We start from the raw sequence: 17,160 nt of genomic DNA, 5'->3' as shown, positions 1-17,160 counted from the left end.
TGACTAACGCTGCTTTTTGTCAGACTGTTATTTCATCTGTAGACATAATTAAGCCAAAGTGGCTCCATTCTGCAGCTCTTCCAATAACGATGGCATCTGAGTCCCAAGAGAAGGGCTGATAAGCGAGATGTGCCAGCAGCCCTAGAGAAACGCTCTGCTTTACTAGGAAATTTTAACGCTGGCTCACAAGCCACCAGAAACACCCATCGCACCACTGCAGCATATCACCCAGCAAGCCTGGTGACAGACTTTCATTTGTGACTGTCATTAGTACGGCCAAAGCCACCACGCCACAATTGTCTAACTGAAAATGCTGGATTTTCCCCCAGACCACCCCCAGACTCTTCTGTTTTCCTACAGGTCATCATCTCTGCCAAGTCCAGAAAAAAGTCTAGGACTTCTTAAAAGATCTTCTTAAAGGCTTGCAGATTTAATGCCACATGGACCAGCGACTGCTGGGAAGGAGAGGAGAGCACAGGGCTGGAATAAGAAAATAGAGAATACACGTCAAATATTTAACTTGCTGAGATTTTGCCGTGAAGTTGAGTAACCAGCTCTGAAAGGCTGGCCGCACTGCATGGCATTCAAGAGGATCCTGGGGAGAAGGCGATGCAGGTCTCCGCCAGCAGCTGGCAAATCCATAACTGATAAATGTAAAGGCATGCTGTGATTATAAAACAGGCAAACACCGTCAGGAGGATGAAGCAAACTCTATTTCTCTTGGGGCAGCCCTGAGAATACCTCCCCACCAGTGTGACCGACTTCACTGACAAATTGCGAAGAATATGTAATCCAAGTGTTGTGGTAATCATTAGACACATTAGAATGGGTCAATGCGTTGCAAATAATTTTTTTCTTCCCTTTTGCAACAGGAAAACATTAAGAATGAATTTCCAGTGAAGCCTCTCAGCAGCAAGGACTCCGAGACTCATGGCTAAGCAGAGGTGGGTAAATTTAGTTTTAAACCTTTATCACCAGTTCAGACAACGCTGTGGATGCCAGCAAGAACATCACAGTCAACTGTGAATTGAGAGAACTTAAACTACGCACAAGAGCTCAGTCCCCTCCCTGGTGGTCCCTTACTGGCCAGGGCGTCCCCTCCTCTGAGACCCTCTTGTGGGGCTGGCAGAGCCTGGCTGGGTATCACTCAGGCTCCCCAGCCTGTCACGGTCCCTTGACACATCTTTGGGGATGTGCAGGGAAGGTTTTTAATCACGTAAGCAAGCAGTCAGTTTACTTGTGTGCGCACAAGACGCAAGCTGCTGAAAGGTCCCTGCCTCTCCCTCCAAAGGCCTTGTGCAAACCTTCCAGCTGGACTAAAAGAGGAAAACCCAATCAATTAATCTGTGCAAAACCCAGTACAGTGACTGCACCTCTGCCTGTACAACAGACCTCAGAACTGGAGCCCTTCTGTGCTCTAGTTTAGCCGCAAGCCCTTAGCGCAGAAATTAATTTATCCCAAATGCCAGCAACAACCGAGCAGTACCCAAAGATGACTGTTTATTCTACCAAGTCCCTGGGCGCCACAGATGCCCTAGACCTCCCTAGGGCTCTAGACCTTCCTAAGCCATGACTGGCACGGCTGGGTTTTAAACTGGAAAGCCTTGCCCTGGGTATGCAGGCACCACGCAAGGCTGCCCAGCTCCTTGGCAAAGCCAGAGTGGCTGTGACGGGCCACACACGTGGGGAGAGCGGCCAGCAGCGGCACCGGCCGACAAACTGACCCTAGGCAATGTTCTCAGAGGGGCAAGTTAACGATGAAAAGGAAGAATTGTTTCCTACGGGGCAGCAGCACCACCCCACATCTAACAGCTGAGAGCCTAAGGGGCTGGAGTGCCACAGTTTCCCCAAGAACAAAAGAGTGGGGATGCCCCATCCCTGCTGAGCGCGGAGAAAAGGCAGAAGCAGCAACATCCAGCCAAGTCCCGTCCTCACCAACAAGCCAAAGAAAAGAAGTGAGGGAAGAGAAGTGCAGGGAGGTGACAAAATTGAGGCCAAAAAGTGGGTGCAGTAGCTCCAGGTCTGCGCTGGGACACGACAGCAGACCAGCTCCAGCAGAGGAGCATCATTCCCATTTCCAGGCCTCAGCATGCAAAAAACTCCCACCCCAAACCCAAGGCAAAACCCCACAGCCCACCCCCATAACCAAACCACACTCACCTGTGGGGCCGACAGCAGGAATTTGGACAGCAGGGACACGAGCGCAGCACCTCGCAATGCCGCGCGAACCAAGACCCGCCCGTATCAGGGTATGTCAGGGTGAAATACCACCCCCATCCACACGGTGTTACCCACAGCCATGTTCCCAGCAGCAGCCCTCTCCAGTGCCCGGCCTTGGTGGGGTACTGGGAGCTATATACAGGGCCAAGGGGGACAGAGCTACTCCCGCAGAGCTCCACAGCACGTTCCTGCAACACAGCCAGCGCCAAACAAACTCACCGGCAACTCCACAAACTCAGACCAAAGTGGGCACTGCCCTCCTGGGACTCATTTTCCGGCTGAACCGTATTCCACAAGAAGAGAACAGTTATTACCCCCCATCGCCGTGTTCACATGCTCCCTCTCATTGCATCCCATATCCCACACCTTTTAGTTTAAGAATGGTGTTACGGTTCGAAAAACCCATAACAATTTATTGTTGTTTAGACAATACCTACTACCTGATGACCCCTCCCCACCTGGGAAGGGGAATCAGGGAAAACAAGGAAACACGAGGGTTGAAATATAAATAGATTTTATAGGATAAGACTAAATAATTAACAATACTAAAGAACCAGTATTGATCCTGATACTAATATAAGATATACAAGAATTATACTCAGCCCATTCCATCAGCAGAAGCCGTGCACTCCCAGCCAGGGACAGCCAATGTGGGACCCTGCAAGCACTGTGGATTCAGGAGGAAGGGAAGGGCTCAGGGTTTCGGCACCGGCGCAAGGAGTCCTCAGAATCACAGCCACCAAGGGAGAGAGAGAGAGAACCCCTCAGCAAACTTTCTAATTTATATTGAATGTGACATTCATGGTATGAAATAATCCTGTTGGCCAGCCTGGGTCAAGTGCCTGGGTCTCGCTCCTCCTCATCCCTGCACCTGATAAGGCTTGAAAACACTGAGACCTTGAATCCCACAGATCAGAGCTGGCTATAAAGGAAATATTTTCACAAATTCAGACACTAGAGTCTTCTAAAAGTGCAGTTTTCCCAAGCATTAGGAGAGAAGTTAACCCTGTGTTGCTCAAACCAAGCCAAACAGTTTCTGGTGAGATGGTGATCAAATGTCAACCTACAGCTCCCGAGTCCAGCAGCCAAGGTGCTCCACGAAGTGGAATACGAAGCCAGGATGCATTATGAGTGCAGTTCAAAATGCCTGATTTTGGGGTTTTTTTTTATGCCTTCACCAGCCTGTGAGTAAAAGGGCAGCCAGGCCTGAAGACTCATATCAGAATTGTTCACTTGTGGGCAACAGTTGACAGAGATTCATTTCCAGTCAAACGAGGCAGATGGGGATGGAATTTACAGCCGGCCAGGAGCCGCCAGCTGTTGAATGCACGTTCAAAGCAAACAGGTTTTGCAACGAAAAATGTACTAGTGCAACACCCAAAGCCGTTCCTCGGCAGGAGGCAGCTGCTGGGGTCAGCACCCAACCAACGCAGGCACCAAAGACGCAGGTATCAAGATCCTCCCATTCACGTAATTTAAAGAACAGGCAGAAGCATCTGTACATAGAAGACGCTATTAATGCGTTACCTTCCACTGCAGCTCCTATTAGAGGAATAGTTATTTTCTCCATCATCTGTAAGTGATACTAAATCGCTCATAAAAAACGCGGTAGGAGCACATAAACACTAGCTGATGAAAAAAGTGAATTCAAGCTATTCAAATAACAACTGGTGAAGTCACCCGACCTTAAAAAGTGTGTACAACAGCACATTAACGGCAGCAATTTAGCGAGTCAGCTCAGAGCTGTAAGCCACGGAAAAAATCCCTTCCAAACAACACATGAGCTCATCAGTTTGAGTCATGCATTCAATTACCTACTCTTCAGATAGACAAACAACAAATTATCTCCATCAACTACAGGGGTCAACAAAACAGATGCTTTAAATCAAAGGTGGATTCACGGCAGGTCCATGTCTTTTGGTGTTAGCATTTACCTCGGTGGTGTAACTTCTTTGTTTTGAGGGTGATTAAAAGTTCCTGAACAGCATCGCCACAAAACACCCCCGGCTCCTGCCTGCAGAGCTGGAGCCGAGGATGAGAAATCACATGCTTTTCCCTCCGTGCTGTAGCTGAACCTTAGGAACAGGGACAAGAGGCCTCGGTTCTTGCTGAGCATGCAGGAGACCAGTGCTGCTGCCGCACGGTGCTGGCCCGGGGACAGGCGTAGACGTCAGCCATGTGCTCCAGCCTTCATCATCTCCTGCTCATCAAACACAAAATCCACTCGTGCTGCACAACTTGATGGGAGGTACCGAGGAGCTTCAGATTATTATCGGATGAGTCTGAGCTGCCTTGAGCCGAGGGGTTCAGCCCCACGTGCGGGGCCAGGAACCCACCTCCCCAAGCGAAGCTCAGCACGTCCCACCAGCTCCTGCCAACTCCAGCTCTGCGTGATACCTCCAACAGCCTGCCAAGCACCTCGTGAAGACACAGGCAGAAACAGAGGGAAAACAAATGCCTTTTGGTTATTTGAAGGTACCCAAATTTGTAGATTTTTCTCCCAAAAAAAACATACTCCATCTTCCACTCACGTCTGCCTCATGTCAGCTGAGAGTGCTTTCTGGAAGCCTTTCACAAAAAGGCTGCTTGCATCAGGTTGTTCCCAGGCATCTTCACCCACAGCTGAGGGCTCGTAGGTGGGGATCTTGGACAAATAATTGCTTGTTTGGTTTTGTAACCAGCCGAAAGCAACACACTAATTTGGAGACCTCTAGGAAGCCCAGATTTGCAGAAGACTTCACTTGCCCACTGCCTGCTCTGCACCCCAGCAGCATTTCAGCAGCTACGTGGTCCTCACACAGAGGAATTCTGTTCTGGGCTCAGTTAAGGATGACGACAGCATCTGAAAACAGCACTTGAAGCCAGAAGCAAATCTGTTCCTAAAGCTCGAACAATTTCACTGGACACCCGGGAAGCCACAGAAACAGTCAAAAGTCAGTCCAGAATTGGGGATGTTAAGTGGATTTGTGCTTTAGAAGAAAATCAAGAATGATTTTATGCACAGAAGCAACACCAAACAAAAGAGTTTCTTCATGCTTTGCAGTTCAGTTCTCCATAAAAACTATACAGCTGCATGCAGAAACAAAGACAGCCTATGAGGAAAATCACAGGGCACCATAACAAACTCCATTGTTGCTGGATTACCATATAAAAACCAAGACACACTTGGAGACAGAGAAAAAAAAAACCCAACCCTCAAAAAAATCCAATTATTTGTCCAAAATCCCTTCAATATCTTGGCCTTGCCGAGGTGAACCATCCATATTTATGCTTCTGAACAAGATGCAGGTTAATATGTAGGAATTCACAGAATCACAGAATGGTTTGGGTTGGAAGGGATCCTAAAGCCCACCCAGTGCCACCCCCTGCCCTGGGCAGGGACACCTCCCGCCAGACCAGGTTACTCCAAGCCCCCTCCAACCTGGCCTTGAACACCTCCAGGGATGGGGCAGCCACAGCTTCTCTGGGCAATCTGGGCCAGGGGCTCACCACCCTCACAGCAAACAATTTCTTCTTGATATCCGATTTAAATCTCCCCTCTTCCAGTTTAAAACCATTCCCCCTCGTCCCGTGGCTGCCCTCCCTGATCCAGAGTCCCTCCCCAGCTTTCCTGGAGCCCCTTTAGGGACTGGAAGGGGCTCCAAGGTCTCCCCGGAGCCTTCTCTTCTCCAGGCTGGTTCCCCCCAGCTCTCTCAGCCTGTCCTCACCAGCAGAGGGGCTCCAGCCCTCCCAGCATCTCCGGGGCCTCCTCTGGCCCCACTCCAACAGCTCCGTGTCCTTCTGCTGTTGGTGCCCCAGAGCTGGAGGCAGCACTGCAGGGGGGTCTCACAGAGCGGAGCAGAGGGGCAGAATCCCCCCCCTCGCCCTGCTGCCCACACTGCTGGGGATGCAGCCCAGGCTGTGGGGGGGTTCTGGGCTGCCAGTGCATGTTGCCAGTGAATGTTGAGCTTCTCATTAATTGTCAGCATCAGACCTTGGTGGCATCACCACTGGGCTGAGGCACACACCACTGTGTGTGGGAAGCCTAGTCCTGGTGCACGCCGGGCCCTTGCGTACGGCTGCAGTCCTACTTGGGGATCCTGCAGAGCCTCCGGATGCACACAGCAGCAGTCTCTGATCGGTGGGACGCCCACCCGCAGCCCCACTGCCATCCACACCCCACGGCTCAACGCCAGTTGGCATCTCCAGGTTTTGCCATTTCAAGGGTCACACTGCAACACAGAGGCAGCCAGTAACAATGGATCTGTCTCCAGACTGACGCTGTACACCCAAAAAGAAGGGTACAGCATTTCAGCTGGGCATAGAGGGGCAAAGCACCACGTGCCTGCCAAGCACGGGACTTACAAAGCTCCCGCAGCAGTGACAGAGAGACCACTCACCATGAATTTCATTGCCACCTGAATCTGGTCTTGCTGCATCACGTGCCCCACGCCGGAAGCATCAGGATGGCCACTAACACTGCTTTCACCTTTCAGTGTGCCGTTTCCAGCGATAACAAAAAAATCTCCAGGGACCCGATCTACAACTCATTGCTGTGTGCGCTCAGCCCGGGCACTCCTGGCCCATGAAGGACCAGCTGGCCCTGCCAGCAGAGCAGGCACCCCTCTACCCGCCCATACGAAGCCTGTCGCCTCGCAGCGGCTCCACAGCAGCTCTCAACAGCCCAAAATCGTGTTTTCAACCTTTCCGTTCTCAGCCCAAGTTGGAGCCTCAGAAGTCCTCTCCTCCTCCTCACCTACAGCTGTTGCAGGACAAAGATCTCGCCCCAGCTACTCCAGCAGCAACTCTGAAGCACAATTTTTGCTGCTACCAGGAGAAAGCCAGCATTTTGCCTTTTTAAAATAGAAAAAAAAAGCCTTGAATTTTAACCTTGCAATACAGATGACACCTACAAGGACATGAGCACGTCTCAACCTAAGGAGGTATTTCACAGCACCATGTCCCGTACAGGTTTTACCATCAAGTTACTTAAGCAGTTTGGCAACATAAGAAAAATAGCAGCTCTTGGGACAAGAGATGATTTCAGGTTAAGTAAACAGGACAGGCAAATAGTGGACTTTTTTGGTTTTGTTTCTTTGGGTTTTTTTTTAAATCTAGTTAGGTCTCCTGTCCACTTGGCCCCCAGCCTGCTGCTGCTAAAACTGGCACAGAAGGAAACAGAAGACAGGGTGATTTCTGGGTACATGACCGGGAGGGTGTCCAGAGAGCAATCATTTGCAAAGACAGGAAAGTGGTACGACAGAACCCCCAAACAGGCCTGGGAACTCAGAAGCTGGGCTGAAAAATAAGGTAAAATGGCACCTCTAAAAAGAAATTTTTTAAAAATCTGCATTTTCTTTAGGAGATTATTCCAGAGATGCATAGCACTTTCTATTAAACTGCCAGTTAGGTACAGCCTTTCAGTGTCCCCTTCTGCCTGTCTCCTCCTTAACCACTGACTGTTTAATTAGCAAATATTTTGAATTGGATGAGGATTTTTGTCCCAATTCAATGCCTGATATTGAAATGGCTGCAGCACTGCACAGCACATACAGGCCACTAATCACTTCAGGGTTACATTTATAGGAGAGCAGGTGTCAAAGTTTTAAAATGATATAATATTGTCTAGTTTCCCAATGGGGTGATGGAAATGAGATACAGAGGAGGTAGAAAAGAGGAAGAAAATCTAAAAAGCTATGGCTATGTAAAAAAAGCTCTCAGCAAACAGAAGCCCTATAGGAACAAACAATCTCTGAGCTGATGTTGCAACCGTACTATTACTACAACTTTTGCAGAAACAACCAGAGAGCTCTTTGATGGGGGGCCCTGAGCCACGATTGTCTCCGCCCCAGGGAAATTTCCCTTTCAGATGAGTCCCAACTCACAGCAAAGTGTTTAGCAAAATAGAGACGAAGGTTTTCACATTGGAGCTCCCTTCCTCCTCCTCTGCCTGCAATCAAATAGAAACCGGTGTGACATAATGCTGCTGTATCACCGCTCCTTTCGGCTGAGCCTGGGCTGCCGGCGGAAGGCGAGGGGTAAAGGGGAAGAAAATGTGATTTTAGAAAGCAAGGTTATAAAACCTCCGCTCCGAAAGCTAAGCTCGCAGCGTAGCTATTTTCAAGTGCAAGGGAAAGATGCTCTGCTCTTCTGAGAGAGGGAGGCCACCGGAGGAAAACATGCCAGGGACAGCTGGAAACAAAAGCTGAAGGAGATGGAGTGGAGGAGGAGGAGACATCTTCCATGGGCTTTCCTATGCGGCTTATATACCAAAACAACAAAACAAAAAAACCCCGCACACCAACAGAAGCGGACAATGCCATCACGGGATCTGGAGAGAGCAAAAAATACAGAGAAACTTTTAATCCCGGTTATTAGACGAACATTCCACCCCTTTCAGATTTACACTGCTCTGTTCGCATCACCTTTGTGCGCTTAAGGGTCAGAAATGTATTCACAGCCATGTAAAAGCAAAGCTTTTATCTAGGGGGATTACAGGTGGCGGGAACTGCTCAGTGCAATCGAGAACTTTGCAGAATAACTCCCCAGCTTTAGAAAAACACAACAAAACCAAACCCCCCCTGAAACAACCCTCCTGCAGTGCTATGCATCCTTAATCCTGACTTGAAAGACAGCTGAAGATATCAAAACCTGCCAGGCACTCAGTTTGGGGTTTGGTTTTTGTTTTCAAGGGTTTTTTTTTGTTTGTTTGTTTGCTATGTTTTGGGGTTGGTTTCATTTTAAGTTTAAGCCACAGCTCATTAGCCCCACATCAAGGAGAGAGGGAGGTGCAACACTGTATGTTTGGAAATATTTTTTGCACAAAAGATAAGTAGCAAAGGCTGGAGAAATACGAGATACCGGAGTTGTTCCTCAGCCAAAGCCTGGTCCAATTGAGATCAGTTTTGCGTCCCCAATGACAGGGAAGTGAACGTCCCTGAAGGACACTGATGCAAGTGCTGGCAGACAGGGGGAATTGCTGCAACAACCACTCTCCACTCTGCAAGCCACTGAAAGAGATTTCTAGCAGAATGCCCGGTAGGGTCCAGCTGAAGCATTCCCCACAGAACAATTCTGCGGCCACTACAGGACACGATGGCAAGGCTGCGCTTAGAAGGTTTTGCCTCAATCCCCCTCACATCAGAGCGCTAAAACCTCAAAATAAAAACATTATTCCAATTAATACAGTCATGCCAGCAAACAAACAGCAGTTTCCAGTGGCATGCAGCATCCAGAACAGCAGGCCACCCGAACCGGACGGCTCCGGTCTACCACTGACAGGGACAACGCTGCTCTGGAAGGCAGCAGGAAACCGGCCAGGTGAGGAAGAGGAGGAGCAGGAGGCAGAAGCAGGGAAGCAGCACCAGGATCAAGGCTTCCCTCCCGCTGATGCCAAAGAGAGCCCTGACACACTGCAGCAAGACCGGGATGAGCACTCAGCTGCAATCTCAAGCCCCTGCTCAACATCTGTAGCTCTCGTGGCTATGCCCAGAAGGTGCCACCACATTGGTGCTGTGCCCGCCTGAGGTTTTACTGCACGCAGGTACACCCAGCAACTGGTTCTTGTGTGCTCAAGAAGGGAAGGTTAGATGCTGTCAGGCATTGACAGAGGTCCTGTCCTTGCAGAAGCTGCAGAAGTTTCAAGCAGAACTGCTCGGCTGCAGGCTTTGTTTAGGCAAAAAGCAAATAAGTGATGGCAAACTTTGCAGCTGTGTGGCAGGACCTCCAGCCAAACATGGCAGCAAAAACACAGGCTGCGGATGAGACGCAAGAGACCATCTCCCCAGTCAGTCCTGGAAAAGTGACAGGCAAGGAGCAGATGCATCGAGGAGCATCCCCTCACATGCCCTCCATGTCGCACGGAAGATGAGGAAATCCACCCCTGCGTACACTGGTTGTGGTACAGGTCATCTCCTGGTTGGCAAGTAACTAACTTGAAGGCTGCCATGCAGCAAAGCAGAGCAGTTTTACAGGGGATGTTTCTAGATTCATGCTGGTGACTAAGGGGAGTAATTGCTGTAGAGAAAGCCTTGAAAGGGACAGCTTAGGGACTTCCAAATTTAGACAGCTGCACAAAAACAACCAGAGGGAAAAGACATCTAAAGATGCAGGTCACTCAAATAAACAGCCTGGTAATTAATCAGCAGTGGTGAGGTCCCCGGGCAAACAACACTGCCTGGGGGGGTCCTGACCAGTGGTCACTCTTCCCCCCCGGCCAGGGAAAGGGCACAGAGCTACATTGCCCCAGACCTTGCTCCCTGCACAGACACCAAGCTGCGGAGGGCTAACCTCCCTGCCCAAAAGCTGAGTTCCTTGGACTTCTGCTACGGGGGAAGAGCTCTCAGGAAAGATCCAGTTTTCATCTGAACCATAAAACCTATCGGTAGCTATTGCAGCTGAGCACTTAAGTTGCCTTTTTCCTAAAATTTCCTTGGGTCTTTGGATAGCAATGGGGTAACAGAGCACCTAAGCAAGACACTCAAATAAAGGCTCTAAGCCTCAGCTAAGGGATGGGGTAGAAACAAGGCACTGGGACTCACTGCATTAGGGCTTATCCCAGCACCATCCCTGCAGCAGGGCAACGCTTTCAGTTCAGCTTTCACCTGCTCTTTGAAAAGAGATCAGAGTGCGGACATGAGGCTTCCTCATCATCACTTGCTTAATACAAGCTGAGGACAGGGGGAAAAAAAAAATTAAAAAAAAAAATCCATCTCCCTTCCAATCAAAGCCATCTGCTCAGAAACACGCTCTACTCTTTCCCTAACACGCGTTTTTCCTTTCCTATGGGAACAGCAGCAGGTGAGGGGGAATGCCCTGCCGCAGAAAAAGCCCTCCATCACGCGAGAATGGAGCACACCACGTTCACGTCTGCATGGCAAGACCTGCCCCAGCCCTATTTCTGGCGCACACGGGGCACCATCTCACCTGGCAGTGATGGCACCCATGCAAGGAGCCCTCCCCTGACTCACCTGCTGTTGATACAGCCCTGGCTTCTGCAGCAAGCCAACAAACCAGCTAGGTGAGATCATTTCAGCACAAGCACATGAATAACTAGATATTAGAGAGTGATGTATGACACAGTAGTGATAAAGCCCCTGGCTCCTTCAGGTGAGGAACAGCCTTGTTTTCCTTTCACAGGTCACATACAACGCCCTTACGTTCACACGCAGCTCCACCACATCTTGTCCAAAACCACCCTGCGACCAGACACATTTCTCTCCCACTTCAATATTTGGGGAAGGATAAGGATAGACCCCAAGTGGGCAATTTAAGCACTGAACGGATGAGTGATCTGTGTAGTTGAGTTGTATCCATGAGTAAGGCACACAGTTTTGTTCTGAGTCAGCCCTACCACCACGGCTCACAGCACCAGGGCCAGAGCAGCCCTCCCTTGTAGCTCGGGAGAAGGAACGAGTGATAGAGGAGAGGGCATTCCAGGGAAAGACAGGATTTTCGGTTCCTGGGTGAGGTCCTCCAGGTGTTAGGAGTAGCAATGGGGCTCTGAGAATGGCACTCTGCCTCCACCAGTGCAGATCTGGGGAGTGGGGTGGGTGAAAGCTGGGAAGGAGGACAACACGGAAAGCCCAGAAGAACAAACCATAATGTTCTCCCAAAAGCCCAGATTTTCACCAAGATACTAGTAAGATGGCTTAATTTAGGACCTTTTGCAGCTGGCCAAGAGAAAGCAAAATCTAAGCCCAACTCAGTTACAAACCCTCCTGGGGTGGGAGATGACAATATCCAGCCACAGGACATAAACAAACCCGTTCTTTGCACAGGGAGTGCTTCACCTGATGCTCCTGGAGACTGATACACTCCGGAACTTCAGCATGAACCTACTAAGAAACACACAGGTGACAACTGGATCTCGTATCACCCCTCAAAATGCCATTTTTATGTCACCAGAAGTTCTGTATCCAGTGCTTTTGCAGCTTGGGTGCAGCAACGGTCAGGGGCATCAGTCACGCCTCTTACCGCAAAGGCCAACAGCATCTAGGGAGTAATGACCACCAGATTAATTTCTAACAGCAATTTAAATAAAGGATGTTGCTAAACACACAATAGGAACCACGGTGTCTAATTTTAAGACGTGCCTGATGCAGTATGAGGTGCCAAGTTATAAGGCTGTGTCGAGAAGCGATGCTTCTGCTCAGGGACCCTGAACGAGGATGGGAAGAAACAACTACGATGCTTTAAGACAGACACAGCTCATGCTGCATCCAGGGCTGACAGACACTGGACGCAAGCAAACAGAGGCCGCCTGCGGCTTACAGCTCACAATAGCTATGCTGATAGAAAGAGGGCTTGCTCGTCTCTTGGTTGCCCGCTATACCAACACCCAGGTGCCCACAGAGAAGAGGGATCCCTCAAACCCTTTTCTAGAGGTCAGGTGTACGACAGAAGAGCAGCAGCAAAGATACAGAGCTTCGCTTTTAAAGGTACGCCGTCTCAGAGCTGAAAAGACAATCCATTTCACAGCGCGTTTCAAAAAACCTGTGTCAGAACAGTTGTAATTGGCCAACACAATAAAAGCAGCAGACCCCAATGAGACAGGGCACAACTGCTTCCCTCCCCACCAGAGGTTAGGGATCTGAGCTGGAGACGGGACGTCCCAGTCACAAGATCAACCTAAAGCATACTGGGTTTCACACTGGTAACAGCAAGTTCTGTTTTCTGGGCAGCTCAAACAAGCAGTAGATGATACAACACTAGTTTCAAATTGGGATGTGGGGTCTGGGAGGGGAGGAGGAGGAGGAGAAGGACAACGCACTTAGAAATAAAAGATTTACAAAAAGGGCCTCTAGATAACACTCCACCCTTGCAGTTTTGGGACAGCGTCAGGCACATGTCCCAGAGGAGGCCAGGCAGTAGCTGTTCACAAAATCTACGTGTCTTCATGGCAGGGACGGCCTCCGTCAGGGCAGAGCGAAAGCCCGCTGGCGAAGAAGCGAGCCCTGTCAGTACACACATGCCACCCGCGCTGGAGACGGAGGGAGTTTGATTGCCAAGGCCGTCAGGAATATCAGCAGTATCAACTTCACTCACATTTCAAAGCTATTCCAGCTGATTATCCAAAAGGCGCATAGCTTCACAGAAGCAACAGAAGCAAAGACTATCAGAGCATATATTACTGTGAAAAAGCAGTGTGTGACCTAATTCTCTAATTAGGAATGAGTTCAATTACCCACAGAAGATGAGGAAAGGTTCTGAAAATATTAGTTCACTGAGATTTCTTTTTCCAGAAAAAAAATGTTGGTTTTTTTTTGGTTATAAAATAGTGGGTACAGAGACAAAGCTTTTACAGCGACAGCCAAAGTCACCATTCTTTGGCTTTTATGTATGTGTCAAAGAACCCATCGCACACTCACTTTGCCAGCATACTTATTACTTCAATACAGCAGTCAAAATCATTTCTATCAGAACACAATTCCAACTTCAACGCCTCACTTAAAACAACCACCCCATTACACTCCTCATCCCTTTCTGCTCAGTAAACACTAACCCCAAGGAGCAGCTCTGCAGCTCCCAGGTGAGGCAGGTTCTTTGGAGACACAAACTCTCTTCAGGGAAGCTTAAAAGCGCCAAGCATCTCCTCGAAGGCAAACCGCACCAGCTCAGCCAGACACCCAGGGAGATGAATGACACCACAACCTTCTAGTTCCAGAATTTGCTGCTCTCACTTCACAAGCAGCCTGACTTCTGAGTCACCACCTCCCTGTAAATCTCTGTGGAGCAGGTGCCCGCTTGCATCAGCCCCTACCAAACTGGTAGTAGTTCCGAGGACCAAGGACGTAGTCAGGAGCTGAGCCATGCCGCTCCTTTACACTCTAAATTCAGCTAGCATCAACACGGAGCATCGAGAAGCACCCGATTCCCTCAGACTCCTGCTTACAGGCAAAACCGAGCACCATCTGCTCCCAGCCCTGGCTACAGCAATGATGCAGGGGCTGAACTGGCTTGCTTCTGCTGAGCCCTTGGGGACGTTATTTTGCATGGAGGCTGGGGGGAAAAGAATGACATATTGAAAACCACCCCAGAACCTGCACCCCGCCAGGCCGTGTTAGGCTTTAACTGCAGCGAGGGGATGCAGGAAATAGCATAGTGCCGCTCCTTGGCTCTTAATTATGGTCTTGTGACACTGTAGTTAATGGTCTGTCATGGGCTCCATTAGAAACCTTGATGTTTGCAGGAGGCAGACCAACCACAGTAGCCAGCTACTGAGCGAGAGCAGCTCAGGCCTGAAAACCGGGCTCCTGTTCTTTTGTTAGAGCCCCCGCTTCCTCCGGGCCACGGGAAGCCAGCTCAGCTCCAGGAGCAGGGTGCCAGGGCAGCGCTCCGCTCGGGAAGGTCCAGCTGGGCTGGGGGACACAGGGCATCCAGTGACGGTGAAAGCGGGCACGGACCCCAAACCCTCCGTCAGACCCCGGCGGTTTTAGGGAACAACCACGGCCTTTCTGCTGCCAGCAGAGAAACGCACTCCTCTTCCACTTAATGAAAATAAAAAAAAAAAAAAAGGGCAGAACAAGCCCTGCCCGCCCAAGGCTGGCCCCCACGGGCAGTTACCTCCCGCACAGGCACCGGGAAGCCTTGCCCCCCCGCCCCGAGTCCCCCTTACCGTTGCTGTAGGCGTAGGGGGACTCAGAGGCCCCGTCCTGCAGGCTCTCCAGGATCTCCCCCTTGCCCACGTCGCTGTCCCCCACCAGCAGGAACTTCAGGAGGTAATCGTAGCTCTTCACCGGGCTGCCCTGGGTGCCCATCCTCCCTCTCATCGGCGGTGGGGCCCGACCCGCATCCTCCGCCGGCCTGAGGGGGAGGGGGGCGCTGCGGCCCCGCCGCGGGGACACCCACCGCCGGGCTCACAGCCGGCCAGCCGCCTCGCCTCCCATCTTCCGCCGAGGGACGCGCCGAAGACCTGCGGCGGGAGGAGGATGAGGGGGAGGGAGGAGGAGGAGGATGAGGGAGAGGGGGGAGGGGGGAGGGGGGAGGGAGAGCGGCCCGGCCCCACCGGCTCCTCAGCGCCCCCCGCCGCTGACAAAGCCCCGGCGCCCGCCCGCACAATGCGCCGCAGCCCCGCCAGGCCCCGACCCGACCCGACCCGCCCCGCCCCGCCGGGCCTCCGCCCCGCCCCAGGCCGGGCTCACCCACCTCGCGGCCGGAGCTGAGCTGGGCCAGGCCGCGCCGCGCCGCGCCGCCGCCGCCGGGGCCGAGCCTCCGCCTGGCGCCGCCGCGAAGCGCCCGACCGGGCCGGGGGAGAGGCGGCGCCGGGGCCCACTCCACCGCCGGGCACCGCCGCTCCCATAGGCTCAGCGGCGCGTCCGTCAAAGCTGGCCCCGCTCCGGCGCGCCCGGCTGCGGGGCGGGGCGGCAGTGGACTACAGGTCCCAGCGTGCCTTGCGCGGGGCGGCCGCGGCGGCGCGGGACGAGCCTGAGCGGAGCATGATGGGACAGCGAGTCTGGGGCAGGCGCGGAGGGGCCCGGCGTGGGGCTGGCTGGCGGGTGGAGGGCGTAGAGGCCGGGGGGCGGCCGGGAAGGGGGGGCATTTAGGATGGGGGGGCAATCCATGTGTGTGTGTGTGACATCCAGGGTTGGGGAGCACACAGAATTGGGAAGCATACAGGTGGGGGACCATCCATTTATGAGGGTGATCCAAGGTTGGGGGGCATCCAGGTGTGGAAGGCACCCAGGCAGGGGGGGCACCCAGCTGTGGGGTGGGCATCCAGCTGTGGGGGACATCTAGGTGTGGGGGGCATCCAGGAAGGAGGGGCATATAGGATTGGGGGGCATCCAGGTATGGGTTGTACATCCAGGTATGGGGTGTACATCCAGGATTGGGGGCCATCCAGAACTGGGGGGCATCCATGTGCGTGGGCATCCAGGAAGGGGGGGTACCCAGCTATGGGGTGGGCATCCAGGTGTGGGGGACATCTAGGATTGGGGAGGACCCAGATGTGGGGTGGACACCCAGGATTGGGGGGTACCCAGAACTGGGGGGCATATAGGTAGGGGGGCAACCATTTATGGGGTGACCCAGTGGTGGGGGGCATCCAGGGGTAGGGTAGGGGGGGATAACCATGTATTGGGGAGTGCCCTGGTGTGGGTGATGGGGTTGGGGGGCACACACACCCTGCTGTCCGTGAGGCAGGCCTGCGTAGGGCTGAGGCATAGGGGGTGATGTCCAGCCTGTCCCCAGGGGGTGGTGACACCGCGGGGCCATGGGCGCTAGCCTGAGCCTTCACCCACCAAGGGCTGTGGCACCCAAAACTGTCCCTGCTGCTCCGGTGGCACCGTACCAGGACCCACCAGCTGCCCTCCAAAACTCACGGCACCGGGCTGGTGGTGGCCCCCCGGAGGTCCTGCTTCCAGCCCCGATCCCGTGGGATTCCCATGGGAAGGGGTGGGTGCCCGCCTGGGGGAGGGCCCCTCCCCTCCCTGCTGGCGTCGGTGACAAATCCCTGCACCGCACAAAGCATCCTGGCTGATCTTTTTGAAGGCCAGTAATTGGGTTCCCAGCCTGGCTGCCTCCAATTAGTCCCATTCAAAACACGAGAGGTGTGTGTCCCCCAGAAAATCCAGGAGCAGAGGATGGATGGAGGGGGAGAAGTGGGAGAGCGGATGGATGGGTGGATGAATGGGTGGGTGGATGGAGGGGAGAGAGCAGAGGGATAGAGGGCAGTGGATGAGCATCGCGGGGCACTGCTGGGTACGAGCCCCTGCTCTGCCAGGAGCTGCTTTGTGCCATAGTGCAAACCGGTGGCACCACAGGTCCCAGGGCAAGGACACATCTGGGATGTGCAGGGACCTCATAGATGTCGGCGAGTTGTTCAGCTCTGCCCTTGAGCAACGGGCAGGGATGACGGTGGCCACGGGCGTGTGGATAAACCTTATCACCGACTCCTCTGCCAAAGATCCCCAGCAGTGGGGCTGGCAAAGGGGAGTCTGTAAAATGGGCTGATGTGGGGTG

At 52.5% G+C, this 17,160-nt stretch overlaps 1 protein-coding gene across 1 annotated transcript in view; it reads right to left on the bottom strand.

Moving 5' to 3' along the window:
• Positions 1–15,485, bottom strand: part of RAB40C (RAB40C, member RAS oncogene family) — a 39,452-nt gene extending 23,967 nt beyond the window's left edge. Inside the window, exons 1-2 of the mRNA XM_063344303.1 lie at positions 15,346–15,485; positions 14,816–15,112 (exon numbers count right to left, since the gene is read on the bottom strand). Coding sequence (XP_063200373.1) covers positions 14,816–14,969 — 154 coding nt within the window. The 5' untranslated portion in view covers positions 14,970–15,112; positions 15,346–15,485. The remainder of the gene's footprint in view (positions 1–14,815; positions 15,113–15,345) is intronic.
• Between the last annotated feature and the right edge of the window lie 1,675 nt (positions 15,486–17,160).

The sequence above is a fragment of the Chroicocephalus ridibundus genome, chromosome 8 (assembly GCF_963924245.1).
Source record: "Chroicocephalus ridibundus chromosome 8, bChrRid1.1, whole genome shotgun sequence".
Classification (NCBI taxonomy): domain Eukaryota; kingdom Metazoa; phylum Chordata; class Aves; order Charadriiformes; family Laridae; genus Chroicocephalus; species Chroicocephalus ridibundus.
Note: the sequence above shows the minus strand (reverse complement) of the source record. Positions and strands in the feature narration are given on the sequence as shown.